The sequence below is a fragment of the Scyliorhinus canicula genome, chromosome 12 (assembly GCF_902713615.1).
Source record: "Scyliorhinus canicula chromosome 12, sScyCan1.1, whole genome shotgun sequence".
NCBI lineage: Eukaryota > Metazoa > Chordata > Chondrichthyes > Carcharhiniformes > Scyliorhinidae > Scyliorhinus > Scyliorhinus canicula.
In genome coordinates, this window is record NC_052157.1 from 51,824,878 (window position 1) to 51,843,512 (window position 18,635).

An 18,635-nucleotide genomic window follows, 5' to 3' on the forward strand; every position below is an offset into this window, starting at 1 on the left:
TCACAAATACCCCCTTCCAGTGTACCCTATCAAACTACCCCCTTTCAGTGTACCCCCTCAAACTACCCCCTTTCACAGTGTACCCTATCAAACTACCCCTTTCAGTGTACCCCATCAAACTACCCCCTTTCACAGTGTACCCTATCAAACTACCCCTTTCAGTGTACACCCATCAAACTACCCCCTTTCACAATGTACCCCATCAAACTACCCCTTTACACAGTGTACCCTATCAAAACTATCCCCTTACAGTCTACCCTATCAAACTACCCCCTTCACAGTGTACCCTATCAAACTACCCCCCTTTACACAGTGTACCCTATCAAAACTACCCCTTTACACAGTGTACCCTATCAAACTACCCCCTTTCACAGTGTACCCTATCAAACTACCCCTTTCAGTGTACCCCATCAAACTACCCCCTTCACAGTGTACCCTATCAAACTACCCCCTTTCAGTGTACCCCATCAAACTACCCCTTTAACAGTGTCCCTATCAAACTACCCCCTTTCAGTGTACCCCATCAACTACCCCCTTTCACAGTGTATCCTATCAAACTACCCCCTTTCAGTGTACCCCATCAAACTACCCCCTTTCACAATGTACCCCATCAATAAACTACCCCCTTTACACAGTGTACCCCATCAACTACCCCCTTCACAGTGTACCCATCAACTAACCCCTTTCACAGTGTACCCTATCAAACTACCTTTCAGTGTACACATCAAAACTACCCCTTTCACAATGTACCCCATCAAACTACCCCCTTTACACAATGTACCCTATCAAACTATCCCCTTCACAGTCTACCCTATCAAACTACCCCCTTCACAGTGTACCCTATCAAACTACCCCTTTACACAGTGTACCCTATCAAACTACCCCCTTTACACAGTGTACCCTATCAAACAACCCTTTTACACAATGTACCCTATCAAACTACCCCCTTTCACAGTGTACCCTATCAAACTACCCCCTTTCAGTGTACCCCATCAAACTACCCCCTTCACAGTGTACCCTATCAAACTACCCCCTTTCAGTGTACCCCATCAAACTACCCCCTTTACACAGAGTACCCCATCAAACTACCCCCTTTCACAGTGTACCCTATCAAACTACCCCCTTTCAAAGTTTACCCTATCAAACTACCCCCTTTCACAGTGTATCCTATCAGACTACCCCCCACTTCAGTTTAACCTATCAAACTACCCCCTTTCAGTGTACCCCATCAAACTACCCCCTTTCACAGTTTACCCGATCAAACTACCCCCTTTCACAGTTTACCCTATCAAACTACCCCCTTTACACAGAGTACCCTATCAAACTACCCCCTTTCACAGTGTACCCTATCAAACTACCCCCTTTCACAGTTTACCCTATCAAACTACCCCCTTTACACAGCGTACCCTATCAAACTACCCCCTTTCACAGCGTACCCTATCAGACTACCCCCACTTCAGTTTACCCTATCAAACTACCCCTTCACACAGTTTACCCTATCAAACTACCCCCTTCACACAGTGTACCCTATCAAACTACCCCTCTTCACAGTGTACCTTATCAAACTACCCCCCCCTTCAGTGTACCCTATCAAACTACCCCCTTTCACAGTGTCCCCTATCAAACTACCCCTTTCAGTGTACCCCATCAAACTACCCCTTCACAGTGTACCCTATCAAACTACCCCCTTTCAGTGTACCCCCTCAAACTACCCCCTTTCACAGTGTACCCTATCAAACTACCCCTTTCAGTGTACCCCATCAAACTACCCCCTTTCACAGTGTACCCTATCAAATTACCCCCTTTCAGTGTACACCATCAAACTACCCCCTTTCACAATGTACCCCATCAACTACCCCCTTTACCAGTGTACACCTATCAAACTATCCCCTTCACAGTCTACCCTATCAAACTACCCCCTTCTACACAGTGTACCCTATCAAACTACCCCCTGTTACACAGTGTACCCTATCAAACTACCCCCTTTCACAGTGTACCCTATCAACTACCCCCTTTTCAGTGTACCCCATCAACTACCCCCTTCACAGTGTACCCTATCAAACTACCCCCCTTTCAGTGTACCCCATCAAACTACCCCCCTTTCACAGTGTACCCTATCAAACTACCCCCTTTCGTGTACCCCATGCAAACTACCCCCTTTCACAGTGTATCCTATCAAACTACTCCCCCTTTCAGTGTACCCCATCAAACTACCCCCTTTCACATGTACCCCATCAAACTACCCCCTTTCAGTGTACCCCATCAAACTACCCCCTTTCAGTGTACCCCATCAAACTACCCCCCTTTCACAATGTACCCCATCAAACTACCCATTTCAGTGTACCCCATCAAACTACCCCCTTTCACAGTGTACCCCATCAACCTACCCCCTTTCACAGTGTACCCTATCAAACTACCCCCTTTCACAGTGTACCCTATCAAACTACCCCCTTTACACAGTGTACCCTATCAAAACTACCCCCTTTCACAGTGTACCCCCATCAAACTACCCCCCTTCACACAGTTTACCCTATCAAACTACCCCTTTCACAGTGTACCCTATCAAACTACCCCTTCATAGTGTACCCCATCAAACTACCCACTTTACACAGTGTACCCTATCAAACTACCCCCTTTCACAGTGTACCCTATTAAACTACCCCCTTTACACTGTGTACCCTATCAAACTACCCCCTTTCACAGTGTATCCCATCAAACTACCCCCCTTCACACAGTGTACCCCATCAAACTACCCCTCTTCAGTGTGCCCTATCAAACTACCCCCCCTTCAGTGTACCCTATCAAACTACCCCCCTTTCACAGTGTACCCTATCAAACTACCCCCTTTACAACAGTGTACCCTATCAACTACCCCCTTTCACAGTGATCCCCTATCAAACTAACCCCCCCTTTCACAGTGTACCCTATCAAACTCTACCCCCTTTCAGTGTACCCCATCAAACGACCCCCTTCACAGTGTACCCCATCAAACTAACCCCTTTCACAGTGTACCCCATCAAACTACCCCCTTTCACAGTGTACCCTATCAAACTACCCCCTTTCACAGTGTACCCTATCAAACTACCCCTTTACACAGTGTACCCTATCAAAACTACCACACCATTACACAGTGTACCCTATCAAACTACCCCCTTTCACAGTGTACCCCATCAAACTACCCCCTTCACAGTGTACCCTATCAAACTACCCCTTTACACAGTGTACCCCCATCAAACTACCCCCTTTCACAGTTTTACCCATATCAAACTACCACCCTTTCACAGTGTACCCTATCAAACTACCCCTTCATAGTGTACCCCATCAAACTACCACTTTACAACAGTGTACCCTATCAACTACCCCCTTTCACAGTGTACCCTATCAAACTACCCCCTTTACACAGTGTACCCTATCAAACTACCCCCCTTTCACAGTGTATCCCATCAAACTACCCCCTTCACACAGTGTACCCCATCAAACTACCCCTCTTCAGTGTGCCCTATCAAACTACCCCCCTTCAGTGTACCCTATCAAACTACCCCCCTTTCACAGTGTACCTATCAACTACCCCCCTTTACACAGTGTACCCTAGCAAACTACCCCTTTCACAGTGTACCCTATCAAACTACCCCCTTTCAGTGTACCCCATCTAACTACCCCCTTTCACAGTGTACCCCATCAAACTAACCCCTTTCACAGTGTACCCCATCAAACTACCTCCTTTCACAGTGTACCCTATCAAACTACCCCCTTTCACAGTGTACCCTATCAAACTACCCCTTTACACAGTGTACCCTATCAAACTACCCCCCTTTACACAGTGTACCCTATCAAACTACCCACTTTCACAGTGTACCCTATCAAACTACCCCTTTCACAGTGTACCCTATCAAACTACCCCTTTACACAGTGTACCCTATCAAACTACCCCCTTTACACAGTGTACCCTATCAAACTACCCACTTTCACAGTGTTCCCTATCAAACTACCCCTTCATAGTGTACCCTATCAATCTGGCCCCTTTCACAGTGGATCCTATCAAACTACCCCCTTCACAGTGTATCCCATCAAACTACCCCCTTTTCATGTACCCTATTAGACTACTCCCTTCAGTGTACCCCACCAAACTACCTCTTCACAGTGTACCCCATCAAACCCCCCTGTTTCACACTGTACCCCAGCAAACATGCCCCCCTTCACACACATTGTACCCCATCTAACTCTACCCCCCCTTTCACACACATTATACGTCATCTAACTCCCCCTTTCAGTGTCCCCCATCAAACTCCCCCCCTTCACACATTGTACCCATCTAACCCCCCCCCTTCACACATTGTACCCATCTAACTCCCCCCCTTCACACATTGTACCCATCTAACTCCCCTTTTCAGACACATTTCACAGTGTACATCATTAGACTCCCCCTCCACGGTATACCCGAATACCTCCCCTTTCACACACAAGAGACCCCATCGAACACCCCTGCCTCCACATAGTTACCCATCCAACTCCCGACACGTTTCAAATACATTTCTATATAATCTAACTCTCCCTTTCACACACATTATACCCTATCTAACTCCCAACATTTTTCACACATATTGCACCCTATCTAACCCCGACACTTTCACAGTGCACCACATCTAACAGTCCATTTCACACACATTGTCCCCATCTCACACCCATTGTACCCCATCAAACACTCCATCCTGTCACACATTGTACCCCATCTAATTCCCCCCTTTCACCCACATTATACCCCATCTAATGCCAACACCTTTCTCGCAAAATGGGCATGATTTGCAGGCTACCGTGCACTCTCGCTCGAGCAAACCAAAGCCGGTGAATAGCTGGAAAGGCCGAAAACAAGGACCGCACCAGGCACCAGTTTGCAATGCAACCAGCCTGCTCCCGTAGGCGAAATCGGGATCTCACCATAGCGTGGCGAGAAACCAATTCTCACCACTTAAGCCCTATATACATACAATTAATGAGAGCCACCCCATATCCAACGCCTTCCCGTGATTCATTGGCCTCACCAGCAAGTGGTCACACTGGCGCTGATTAGTACTCCTTTTTAAAAATGTGAACCTGGTGGAAGGGCTTCTGCGGGGAGCTGAGTAGCCATCTTTGCTCACAGACAAAGAGCCTGGAGATGTTGGGCTTGCCTCCTCAGTGCTCAGCGAGGGGTGGGGGACCCACAGGACGTAGTCGAGGCCAAAACATTGTGGGTGGGATTCTTTGTCCCGCCAACCCCGTTTTCCTGTGCGGCACGCCCCCACCGGCTGGGGGAGTGGGGCAACCGCACGCAGCACCACCATGCCAACCCTTGATCGTGTACACCCTTTCCAGGGGCAACCCTTGTCCCTGCCCGTCTGCCTTCCGACCACCCATAAACCCTACCAATTGCCAAGACCCTCTGGCCATGTGGCTGAACGCTATTGCTAATAGGAAATTGGCAATCGTGAGCACTTCATACAACCCAAGTGGATTCCCGTGGGAAGGTGGGCCATGTAAGCTTGTGGGAGTCATTGCCTAGCATCCCAATCAGACCGCGATACCCTGGACATTGTGAACACTGTGGGAGTCAATACCACGAATGCAGCAGCCAACTCAGGGGATGGGACAACGCTCCAGGGACATGTCCACGGCCGGGGGTTGGGGGAGTGCAATGGGGAGGGGACCAGCGCTCGTCCAGGTGACATTATGAGCGGGAGACCGGCGTACAGGATCTGGGGTCCGATTAGGGGAGCCTGCTGCGACCGGAAGTGCGAGGGCAGAGCATTCCGGGTGTGGGAGCAGGGATCAATGCGGGAATAAAGTATCCCGGGTTGGGAGCCACCGCTGTTTGTCAGTCTAACACCCTCTCCCAATTCCTTACAGATATCAAACAGTATGGATGGTATTTTGGATCCTGCAAAACCTGCCCTAGTGGTGCTGCTGCGAGGCCGGGCAGCCAGACACCGTAGACGGTGGCACCAGCAGATGCTCAAGGCAGCAGCCCAAGTGCCGGATCTCGCCCACACCCGGTGGACCTGGCCACCTATCAAGCTAGGGAGGGACCCGGAGGGGGAGTCCTGCGACGGCCCAGGGTATACAGGTGTCACTTGTCGATTGAATAGATAACGGATAGCGCGTGATGCAGGAGGCTCCACCTCAACAAGGAGCTGGTGCAATACCTGTGCCATGTCCTCTCGGGCTTGGCACCATGTGGAGGAGGACACCCAATGCCGGTGGACGTCAAAGTCACTGCAGCTGCGAACCTTTACGCCTCAGGATCCTTCCAGAGCTCGAGCGGGGATTTTGTAGGCCACAGGGGCATCCGACAGGTCATGGATGCCCTGTTTGCCCGGGCGGAAAACTATCTAAACTTTAACACGGACCAACCCAACAAGGTGCCCGGGTAGCAGGATTCTCCACCATCACCGGGATGCTCCAGGTTCAGGGGCTGATAGACTGCACGCATGTTGCCTTGTGCTCACCAGGCCATTTGGGAGTGCCTTACGTTAACAAGAAGCGGTTCCACACCCTGAACATTCAGCTCGTGTATGACCACTACATGAGGATCATGCCCTTGTGGGAACGCTTCTCAGGCAGTTTCCACGACAGGTACATCCTGGGCAGACGGTCTCCCAGGCCTCTCCGGGGGCCATCCCAAGATGGGTGGCTGGCTTTTGGGGGATAACAGGGTACCCGCTAAGGACCTTGCTAATGACGTCTGTATGGAGGCCGGATGCCAAAGCGGAGACCAGATACAAGGCCCATGTGGCCACTTGGGCTGTCACTGAGCGGTGCATCGGTCTGCTCAAAATGTGGTTCCGATGCCTCAACCACTCCTGTGGTGCGCTGCAGTACACCACCTGGAGGGTTGTCCGCTTTGTGGTGATCTGCTTTGTCCTCCAAACTCTGGCACACCAGCGGGGCGACATGCTGGAGGTTGGTGATGAGGAACATGTGGCCACCTTTGAGGAGGATGATGAGGCGATGTCGGACCAGCAGAGGCTGGAGAACAATCCCAAGTAGGAACTGGAGAAGCAGCTGGAGGCTCCAGGACAGACGGCAGCAGCAAGGGTCTGGCAAGCCCAGAGGGCCAGGGAGACCATCATACTCGCCCGATTCACTCAGGGCATGGCCTGGTCCGTCATCGATACCTTACCCGGGGCAGCACGGTGGCCTAGTGGTTAGCACAACCGCCTCACGGCGCTGAGGTCCCAGGTTCGATCCCGGCTCTGGGTCACTGACCGTGTGGAGTTTGCACATTCTCCCCGTGTCTGAGCAGGTTTCGCCCCCAAAACCCAAAAATGTGCAGAGTAGGTGGATTGGACACGCTAAATTGCCCCTTAATTGGAAAAAATAATTGGGTAATCTAAATTTATTTTTAAAAAATCGATACCTTACCCATCCCCCTATCCTCCTAGGGTCTGTGTCACAGGGTGCTGGGACTGTGTCAGCACTGTCAGCGGGTCACTGTCGAAGACAGGGGGGGGTGATGATAACCTGCAGAGAGCTGAGCGCCAGTGCTCCTCAATCTATGCCATAGTCTGAACCCTGCCTGTCTGCTGAATGCTCGCTCACACCCATCACCTTCACACAGTGTGCCCAGGGCAGGAGGGCAGAAGAGAAGCCTGGAAAGATGGACCAAGGGTTCGGAGGTCGGCCCGCAGAGCAGAACAAAGTGACAGAAGCGTCATACTAGTTGTGCTCAAGGGTTTTAATGTGTAACCGATGTCCAACAATTTTCCACTCTCCCCATCTCCCCAGGTGGCTCAATGATCCTCGATGTAAGCACTAGCTCTACTGCTATGCCAAGGTGTGTCCCCAAGATGCATACCTGAGGTGGAGGTAGCCAGTTGCTTACCTCATCTCGTGGCCTTTGATGCCCCGGCGCACTTTTCAACGGCACAAAGCACAGCCGTGCCACCCCTGTCCCGTGTGCGAACCTCGAGATGCGGCCTCATTAGAGGGGTGGAACTCGGGGGAGCTGATGGCCACCATCCTCACTCCAAGGGACGGGTCCGGGTTGGCACTCAGCGTCCCCTGCTCCCGGTCGGTGCCCATAGGGCCCTGGGGTTCACCTCAGGATGGAGAGGCAGCTGGTTCGAGCCCGGCTGCCCCTGCATCATCTGGTTCTGCCAACTCTGACAGCTTCCCGATCTCTGCACCATCGTGTTGACGCCCTCAACGATGCTCCTCAGTGATTGGGACATGCTCTGCAGTACCTCGGCAATGCCCACCTGCGTCTGGGACAAACTCCACAGTGCCTTGACCATTCCCATCAGAGAATGGGACATGCCCTGCATCTCCTCATCAAGGTCGGCCTGGTATTGGGTCACATCCCCCAGCGAGTCGGGCAGTCTACCGAGATCCTCAGACATGGCCGCCACCGACTGAGCGACACTTGGGTACCTTCATTAATGATGTAGACATTGCCCACCAGGCTCTCCACTGCTGTCGCCACCCGTGCCGGGTTGGCCTCGGAGCCTGTCATTGCCAACGACATCTCCTGGCCCTGTAGCTTCTCAGACTCCTCCAATCGGCTATGGACCTGCTGGTGTGTCGCTGACACCTCCCTCTGAATGTTCTGGCTGCTCCCTAATGTCTCCATCAGCTCTGGGGTGACCTCTTTCACAGGCTCAGCATCAGTCCTGGAATCCAGCAGACCTCCAACTGCTGTCTCGCCTGGGGGTTCCTGCCTCCACCTGATGTACATCAGCAGCTGTGTGGTGCTCACCAGAATGTGCCCCAGAAGCCTGACCACTAAGGTTTCTCACCGAGGTGTTTGTATCTGCACTGGCGGAGGGTGGGGTGACAGTATCGTTGGTGTCTTCCTCGGAGCTCTCCTCCGAGGGTGTTCTCCTGGGAGGCAAGAGAGGATGTCACCCAGGATCGGCCGGCAACATCGGCTGGAGAAACGATGTGTGGTCAGTGGGAAGGATGGGTTAATCTGTACGGCGATAACAACTCAGTTTGACAGGTCCTCTGGGTGGAGCCCAGTGGATCCTCACCTCTGTAGCTTCCACCAACCTCTGTGTTGGTGCCCACTCTGTCCTCGGCCACGCCCATCACCTCCAGGGTCCATTCCTCGAAGGTGGTGAGGATTCGTATGTCCGACACGCCTCCACCAGTCTGTGCCCTCTCCCGGCAATTGTGGGAGAGCTCCTCCTGCGGAGACACAGAGGGGTCATCATAAGCCCCATACGTGGTTCACAGTGATAGGAGGGGGTGTGAGGGGAGGGTTGAGGGGGTGTTGAGGGGAGACGGGGGTGGAGGGAGTGGCCGCATAGAGGGTTGGGGACGGTGGGGTGGATAGGTCTCGGTGGAGGGGGAGGGGCTGGTGTAAACTCACACATGCTGCCTTGTATAGGTCATTGACCTTCTTACGACACTGGAGGCCAGTCCATCTGGTCACACTCCCCAAGCTTCCAGCCACCGCCACCTCGTCCCAGCTGCACTGGCTGCCCTGTGGCTCACCCTCCGGGACCCTCGGGGGAACAGGACATCTCTCCTGGCCTCCACCTCTTCGAGGAGCTTCCCCGAATCGCCGAATCTTGTGGCCAGTCTTCTTGGCACTGTGGCTGCAAGCTGAGTGGGGCTAGTTGTGCAAGTGCTGTTCAACTGCTGCTCGACCATGTCAGCGGGGTCTGGCGAGTGCGGTCCCATCAAATCGGACGGCGAGCCTTCATTTGCGGCGAGAAGCCCATGGGGCCGCGATAAGTGGACCAATTAACGTTGTATTGCGTTGCCGACCTCACTGGGCCAAGCACTGGGAAACTCCCAGCAGTCCCCGCTCGCTACCACACTTAGATATCTATCTGGAGGATTGCACCCACTGTACCCCATCTAACTCCCAACACCATTCAACTACATTTAACCCCAACTAACGGCCAACACCTTTCGCACACTTTGTATCCCATCTAACTCCCCCTTTCACACACTCAGTACTCAATTTAAATTTCCCATTTTCACACACACACTGTATCCCATCAAACTCGCAACACCTTTCACACACATTGTTCCCCATCTAATTCCCAACACCTTTCATCCAGAAATGCATTCCTCCAATTTTCTTAGCGTTTGGCTGAGGAGCAGCGAAGTGAAGCATTCCAGTTCTGATAGCCATGAACAGAGGGTGTGTGTTACGGAGGGGGGGGGGGGGGGGGGGGGGGGGGGGTGAGAATTACGGAGGGTGGGTGTGAGAGTTTCAGAAAGGGGATGGGAGTCATAGTTACGGGGGGGGGGGGGGGGGGGAGGTGTGAGAGTTACAGAGGGGGGTGAGTTACAGAGGGGGGTGAGTTACAGAGGGGGTAGGGCACAGGGGGGTGAGTTACAGAGGGGGTAGGGCGCAGGGGGGTGAGTTACAGAGGGGGTAGGGCGCAGGGGGGTAGGGCGACGGGGGGTAGGGCGCAGAGAGGGGCGCGGGGCGTGGGGCACAGAGAGGGGCGCGGGGCACAGAGAGGGGCGCGGGGCACAGAGAGGGGCGCGGGGCACAGAGAGGGGCGCGGGGCACAGAGAGGGGCGCGGGGCACAGAGGGGGTGCGCGGGGCACAGAGGGGGGCGCGGGGCACAGAGGGGGGCGCGGGGCACAGAGGGGGGCGCGGGGCACAGAGGGGGGCGCGGGGCACAGAGGGGGGCGCGGGCACAGAGGGGGGCGCGGGGCACAGAGGGGGGCGCGGGGCACAGAGGGGGGCGCGGGGCACAGAGGGGGGCGCGGGGCACAGAGGGGGGCGCGGGGCACAGAGGGGGGGCGCGGGGCACAGAGGGGGGCGCGGGGCACAGAGGGGGGCGCGGGGCACAGAGGGGGGCGCAGGGCACAGAGGGGGGCGCGGGGCACAGAGGGGGGCGCGGGGCACAGAGGGGGGCGCGGGGCACAGAGGGGGGCGCGGGTCACAGAGAGGGGCGCGGGTCACAGAGAGGGGTGCGAGTTACAGAGTGGGGGCGGGATACAGGGGGGGGTGGGATACAGAGGGGGGGGTGGGATACAGAGGGGGGGGTGGGATACAGAGGGGGGGTGGATACAGAGGGGGGGGTGGGATACAGAGGGGGGGTGGGATACAGAGGGGGGGTGGGATACAGAGGGGGGGATACAGAGGGGGGGATACAGAGGGGGGGGGGGATACAGAGGGGGGGGGATACAGAGGGGGGGGGATACAGAGGGGGGGGGTGGGATACAGGGGGGGGGGATACAGAGGGGGGGTGGGATACAGAGGGGGGGATACAGAGGGGGGGTGGGATACAGGGGGGGGGTGGGATACAGAGGGGGGGTGGGATACAGAGGGGGGATACAGAGGGGGGATACAGAGGGGGTGATACAGAGGGGGTGATACAGAGGGGGGGTGGGATACAGAGGGGGGGATACAGAGGGGGGGTGGGATACAGAGGGGGGTGGGATACAGAGGGGGGGTGGGATACAGAGGGGGGTGGGATACAGAGGGGGGGTGGGATACAGAGGGGGGGTGGGATACAGAGGGGGGGTGGGATACAGAGGGGGGTGGGATACAGAGGGGGGTGGGATACAAAGGGGGGGTGGGATACAAAGGGGGGGTGGGATACAGAGGGGGGGTGGGATACAGAGGGGGGTAGGGCACAGTGGGGTGGTGCACAGAGAGGGGTGTGGGACATAGAGGGGTGTGGGTTACAGAGGGAGGAGTGTGGGTTACAGAGGGGGGGGTGTGGGTTACAGAGAGGGGGGTGTGGGTTACAGAGGGGGGGGGTGTGGGTTACAGAGGGGGGGTGTGGGTTACAGAGGGGGGGGTGTGGGTTTACAGAGGGGGGGTGTGGGTTTACAGAGGGGGTGTGTGGGTTACAGAGGGGGGGGGTGGGGCACAGAGGGGGTGTGGAGCACAGAGGGGGTGGGTTACAGAGAGGGGTGGGTTACAGAGAGGGGTGCGGGACACGGAGAGGGGTGCGGGACACGGAGAGGGGTGTGGGACACAGTGAGGGGTGTGGGATACAGAGATTGTTCATGAACTCTTCCTGACCCACGTGTGTGCAAGCAAGTAATTTTCCAGAAAATGAAACCGCGAAAGTGAGTGAACGTCAGGCGAGGCTACTGGAGCGCTGAGTCCAGCTGCCGGCCACTGACCTGTTGCTGCCGCCAGCCTGGAGCGGCCAAACACCGGGAGGAGTCCGCAAATCGCGGGCAGCAGAGCCAGGGCGGCCAGGCAGGCGATCTGGATCATCAGCAGCTCCATCCCGGAATGACAGGCAGGACAGTGACCCCTCTCCCGACTGAACCCTCCCCTCACTGAACCCTCCCCTCACTGACCCCGCCCCTCACTGACCCCTCCTCCACTGACCCCTCCTCCACTGACCCCTGCCCCTCACTGACCTCTCCACTCACTGACCTCTCCCCCACCACTGACCTCACCCCCCCCACTGACCTCACCCCCCCCACTGACCTCTCCCCCACCACTGACCCATCCACCTCTTGAACCCTACCTCCATTGACCCCTCCCCATTATGCTGCCCCCACTGGCCCCTCCCTCACTGACCACTCCCACTAACTCCTCCCCTCCGCCCACTTAGCCTTCATCACCATGACCCCTCCGTCCTCTGACACCACCCACTGACCATTCCTCACTGACCCTTCCCCCCCCACTCACTGATCCCTCTCCCACTGACACCCCCCTGACCCCTCCCCATTGGCCCCCTCCCCTTGACTCTCCCACACTGACCCTTCCTCCCACTGACTCCCTCCCCCCGATCTCATCTGCATATCTCCCCCAACAACCTCTTCCCCTCACCACAACCCCTCCCCCACTGAACCCTCCCCCACTGACCCCCATCCGCTGACCTCTACGCTACCCACAATCCCTCCCCCCTCTGACCCCTTCCCTGTCCCCGCCCCTCACGGCCCTCCTCTGGCCCATGCCCCTCTGACCACTCCGCTGACCCCTCTCCCCCACTCCCATTTACTCCTCCCCCTGCCCCACTGACCCCCCCCCCCCCACACACTGACTCCTCCCCTCCACTGACCTCTCCCCTCCACTGACCTCTCCTCCTCCACATTGACCTTGCTCCCCCCATCCCTCTTTAATATCCCACATGGGACCTGCAGGGTGGGAATGCTTGCCTTCCCCGTGCTCCATGCAGAGTATGAGCTCCCCCCACCAGGGGTAGGGCATCACTTAATACATGTATCAAAGGTCAGCCAGTAAGGCACCGACCTGAATAGAAACTCGAAAGGGATCAACTGGGTAATGCACAAATCGTTTGTGTAAATATAACTTTGTGTCTTATTTTACTCGGGTGTGGACTCTCCGTGTCCTTATTAAACTGGCGACAAGGAATAAACTGGTTTGCTCTCGATGCTGCGACCTACTGGACTAAGTCACCTCCCCGATTTTCTAGATCCAGGTTCGGATTTCTTTGAAGCCATGCCTCTGTTTGGGTGGTTAGATACATTTAACGGTGCTGAAGACTGGAACCAGTACATTGAACAAATGCGTTAGTTCTTCTGGGCCAAAAATATCACGGAGAAGGAGCGGCAGACGGTCACACTTTTTTTTGTTTTTACAATTTTTTTAAATTTCCAATTTATGGGCAATTTAGAGTGGCCAGTCCATCCACCCTACACATCTTTGGGTTGTGGGGGTGAAACCCACGCAGGAAGGGCCTGGGGCTGGGAACAAACACAGGACTTCAGAACCGTGAGGCAGCAGTGCTAACCACTGCGCCACCATGCTGCCCCAAGACGGTCATATTGTAGACGGCCTGTGGAGTGCACACGTTCAGGGTGATCCGGAGTCTCGCTTACCCGGCGCGCCGAATACGCTATCATTCGACCATCTGAATGACCTAGAAGAGGCAGTGGATGAGGCTGAGATGCAGCCGAACTGTATGGCAGCACCACGTGTGGCCCATATTCCGATACAAGTGAAGGGTCATATGCTCAAATGGACCAGATATGGGAGCGCCTGTTTCTGTGGTGGCGCAGAGCACTATTGATCTTATCAAACGAGGAGTTCATACTTTATCTTTGGCTGACACAGCGGCTCGTTTTGCCACTTATACAGGGGACTGACTAAACATCATGGGGACCACCCTCACTCTGGTGGTTTATGGGTTCCAGCCAGTACACCGTCCTCTCTGTTGTGTGTTGTATCTATAAAACCTCAGATACTTTTGACCAGTTTACTTACTCAAAGTTTTACTCAGGTGCCCTTATTTGCAAGATGAACAAAGGACAAAACCGGTTCACGGTTTAACGCAATTTTATCCACATTTCTCTTACTCAACGAAGCATGGCTGAGCTTTGGGTTTTAGTGAAGGAGGCTGGTGGGCTACGATCACTCGATGTGGATGTCTTCTCTGGGTTCGAAACCCAGGGTCCTTTCTTCTTGCGATGGTTGACCACCTTGCGATGGTCTTCCCTGGGGGGACTCCCAGGTTATCGCTAAGGATCTGTTCTGATGTTCCTTCCTTTATACTGGTCTGCTAGCATTGAGTTATAGGTTATATGCCCACAACTGGCCATTATCCCATCCAGACCTCAACTCGTCAATGGGAAAGACAGGATACTCCTGTTTATCCTGGGTGATTCAATCAAAATCCATTGTCCTCTGAAACATCCTCGTCAGACCAGCCATCAGCTCATTACTGAGACTGATGGCTTCTTTTGTCTGTTCTTCATCCTGCTGCAAAGTTGATCCTTGTGTCTGGAATTTCATTATATATTCATAGCATGGTCTTGTTCTTTTGTGTAAACGTGAATGAGTAATCACAAAGTCCATATAGCAATAATGAGTTTATGCGTTGACTTGAGTGCTCTTGCAGATGATTAGTATCGATTCCAGCCAGGGCCTCATCATAGAATATTAGCATAGAATCCATGCAGTGCAGAAGGAGACCTGCACCAATCCATATCCCATCATATCCCTGCAACCCCATAATCTAACCTTCACATCCCTGGTCACTAAGGGGCAATTTAGCATGGCCAATCTATCTGGACTGTGGGAGGAAACTAGAGCACCCGGAGGAAACAGACGCAGACACGGGGAGAACGTACAAATTCCACAAGAGGTGGCACTGTGGCACAATGGCTAGCACTGCTGCCTCACAGTGCCAGGCTTACAATACTCAAGTAGGCAATGAAGTTACTGTGAAAATCCCCTAGTCGCCACACCCCAGCATCTGTTCGGGTACACTGAGGGAGAATTCAGAATGTCCAATTCACCTAACAAGCACGTCTTTTGGGACTTGTGAGAGGAAACCAGAGCACCCAGAGGAAACCCACGCAGACATGGGGAGAACATGCAGACACCACACAGACAGTGACCCAAGTGGGAATTGAACCCTGGCGTTGTGAAGCAATAATGCTAGCCACTCTGCTAGAAACCCAGTAGGGTTCTACCAGGTAGTGTACATACCTTTTGTCCAAGTAAAACTTTGTTTCTTATTTTACTCGGCGTGGACTCCATGTCCTTCTTAAACCCTCCCCCCAACTCCACCATTGACCCCTTCCCCAACTCCCACACACTGTCCTCTCCCCCCCCCCACACTGACCCTTCCTCCTCCCACACTGACCCTACCCCCTACCACACTGATTCTACCCCCAAACTCCCACACACTGTCCTCTTCCCACTGATCCCCCCACACTGACCCCTCCACCCAACTCCCACACACTGACCCCTCCCCCCAACTCTACCACACTGACCCTACCCCCTCCCACACTAACCACGCCCCCAACTCCCCCACACTGACCTTTTCCCCCAACTCCCACTGTCCCCTCCCACTGATACCTCCCCTCAACTCTCACACACTGACCCCTCCCCCACACTGACCCCTGCACCTAACTCCCACACACTGATCTCTGCTGCTCCCACACTGACCCTTCCCCCTACTAAACTGAGCCCACACACACTAATATCCCCCACACTGACCCCTCCACACACTGACCCCTCCACAGTGGCCCCTCCACATTGACCCCTCCCCCCACACACAAAGCCCACCCCCTCCTACACTGACTCCTCCAGACTACCCCTCCCACACACTAACCCCACCCTCACACTGACCCCTCCCACACTGCCCGCCCACACTGGTCCCTCAAACATATGGGAGGTGGTGGTGTAGTGGTATTGTTACTGGACTAGTAATCCAGCGACCCAGGATAATGACCTGGTGACCCGGGTTCAAATCTCACCACGGCAGGTGGTGGAATTTAAAACTCAATAAAATATCTGGAATTTAAAATCTAATGATGATCATGAAAACATTGTTTTTTTTTCAGACACATAAGGTACCCAATTTTTTTTTCACAATTAATTTGTGAAATTATTTACAAATTTAGCATGGCCAATCCACCTATCCTGCATATCTTTAGGTTGTGGGGGTGAGACCCAGACAGAGACGGGGAGAATGTGCAAACTCCACAAGGGCAGTGACCCGGGGCTGGGATTGAACATTGATCAACAATGGCAAACATTCAAGGAACACATGGGGGAACTGCAGCAACTGTTCATTCCTGCCTGCACCAAAGCAAAATGGGTAAGAGGGCACAGTACGAAAATAAGCTTGCAGAGAACACAAAGACTGACACTAATTGTATAATAATAATGTTATTGTCACAAGCAGGCTTCAATGAAGTTACTGTGAAAAGCCCCGAGTCGCCACATTCCGGCGCCTGTTCGGGGAGGCCCGTACGGGAATTGAGCCTGCGCTGCTAGCATTGTTCTGCATTACAAGCCAGCTGTTTAGCCCACTGTGCTAAACCAGCCCCAGTACTTCCCTTCCATCGTAAGGTCAGTAGTAGGGATGCTGGCAGATGACTGCACAATGTTCTGCGCCATTCTTGACTCAAGAAGCTCGACACCATCTAGTACAAATCAGCCCGCTTGCTTGCTTCTCCTTCCACATTCAGTCCCTCCGCCACCGACTTGGGAATATATCACTTCTTCACTGTCGCTGGGCCAAATCCTGGAATTCCCCCCTAACAGCACTGTGGCTGTACCTACACTTCAGGGACTGCAGCGGTTCAAGAAGGCAGCTCACCACCACTTTCTGAAGGGCACCTAGGGATGAGGCAGTAAATGCTGGCCTAACCAGCAATGCCCACATCCCGTAAATGAAGTTAAAAAAACACTGACCCCTCACACACTGACCCCTCCCATACTGACCATTCCCACAAAATGACCCCTCCTACAAACTATCCCTCCCACACTGGCACTTCCCACACACTCACCCCTCTCGCACATTGACCCCTCCCACACTTACCCATCCCACACATGTCTCCTCCCACCCTCTGTAACATGACCCTGGGCAAGAGCAGTCAATTCCAGCCCCGCTTGAGCCAGAGTCGCAACATAAGTGAATTAACAAATAATTCTGATAAACCTTTCAAGAGCTTTGGCTCTATACTTGTTCAATTCAATCATTATAATGCTCAAGGAGTCCATTCAGCCCATTGAGTGTACACTAACCCTGCCAAAGAGCACCTACCTAGCCTATTCCCCAGGCCTATCCCCTTAACCCAGTAACCTCACCTAACCTTTGAACACTAAGGGGCAATTTAAAATGGCCATTCCACCTAAGCTGCACATTGTTGGACTGTGGGAGGAAACTGGAGCACCCGGAGGAAACTCATGCAGACACAGGAGAACATGCAAACTCCACACAGACAGTCATAGAGTCATTGTCATACAGCACAGAAAAGGACCTTTGGCCCATCGAGTCTGCATCAGTCAAAAACAAACACCTAACTATTCTAATCCTATTTTCCAGCACTTGGCCCATGGCTTGAATGCCCTGGTATCACAAGTGCACATCTAAATACTTCTTAAATATTATGAAGGTCCTGCCTCCACCACCCTTTTGGGCAGCAAGTTTGAAACTCCCACCACCCTCTGGGGGGAAATGTTTTTCCTCACATCCCCTCTAAACCTCCTGCCCCTTACCTTAACTCAATGCTCCCTGGTCATTTATCCCTCCATCAAGGGGAAAAGTTTATTTCTGTCTATTCTATCTATGCCCTGCAGTCACCCCGGCCAGAACCATCTCGCCCCTGTCCAGATACACTGAGCCCACTGGATGTGGCTGGGACTGCAGAACGTAGATCTGATCCATTTTGTTTGTGGAATTGCTTAGCTTTGTCTAACATTTGCTGCTTATATTGTTTGGCACACGAATAGTCCTCTTCTGTAGCTTCATCAGGTTGAGATCTTATTTTTAGTTATGCCTGATGCTGCTCCTGGCATGTTCTCCTGCACTCTTCACTGAGTCAGGTCTGATATTCCAGCTTGGTGGTAATGGTAGAGTGGGGAATATGATGGGCCATGCGGTTACAGATTGTGTTTGAGTGCAATATCTCATGGATGCCCAGGCTTGAGTTTCTAGATCTATGTATCCCATTTAGCATGCTGGTAGTGCCACACATGATGGAGAGTATCCTCAATGTGAAGACAGAACTTTGCCTCCACAAGGACTGTGCGGTGGCATCTCCTACTAATACTGTCATGGACAAATGCATCTGAGGTAGGCAGGTTGGTGAGGATGAGGTCGAGTATTTTTTTTCCCCTCTTGTCAGTTCCCCCACCAGCTGCTGCAGTCCCAGTCTAGCAGCTCTGTCCTTTAGTACGCGGCCAGCTCGGCTGTGATGGTACTACCGAGCCACTCTTGATGATGGACATTGAAGTCCCCAC

At 53.7% G+C, this 18,635-nt stretch overlaps 1 protein-coding gene across 1 annotated transcript in view; it reads right to left on the minus strand.

Annotated features, from left to right (window-relative positions):
* The window catches only part of LOC119975273 (zinc transporter ZIP1-like), a 32,010-nt gene extending 19,817 nt beyond the window's left edge, over positions 1 to 12,193 (minus strand). The window contains exon 1 of the mRNA XM_038814983.1: positions 12,083 to 12,193. Within this exon, the coding sequence (XP_038670911.1) occupies positions 12,083 to 12,191 (109 nt within the window). The 5' untranslated portion in view covers positions 12,192 to 12,193. The remainder of the gene's footprint in view (positions 1 to 12,082) is intronic.
* Positions 12,194 to 18,635: the final 6,442 nt, after the last annotated feature.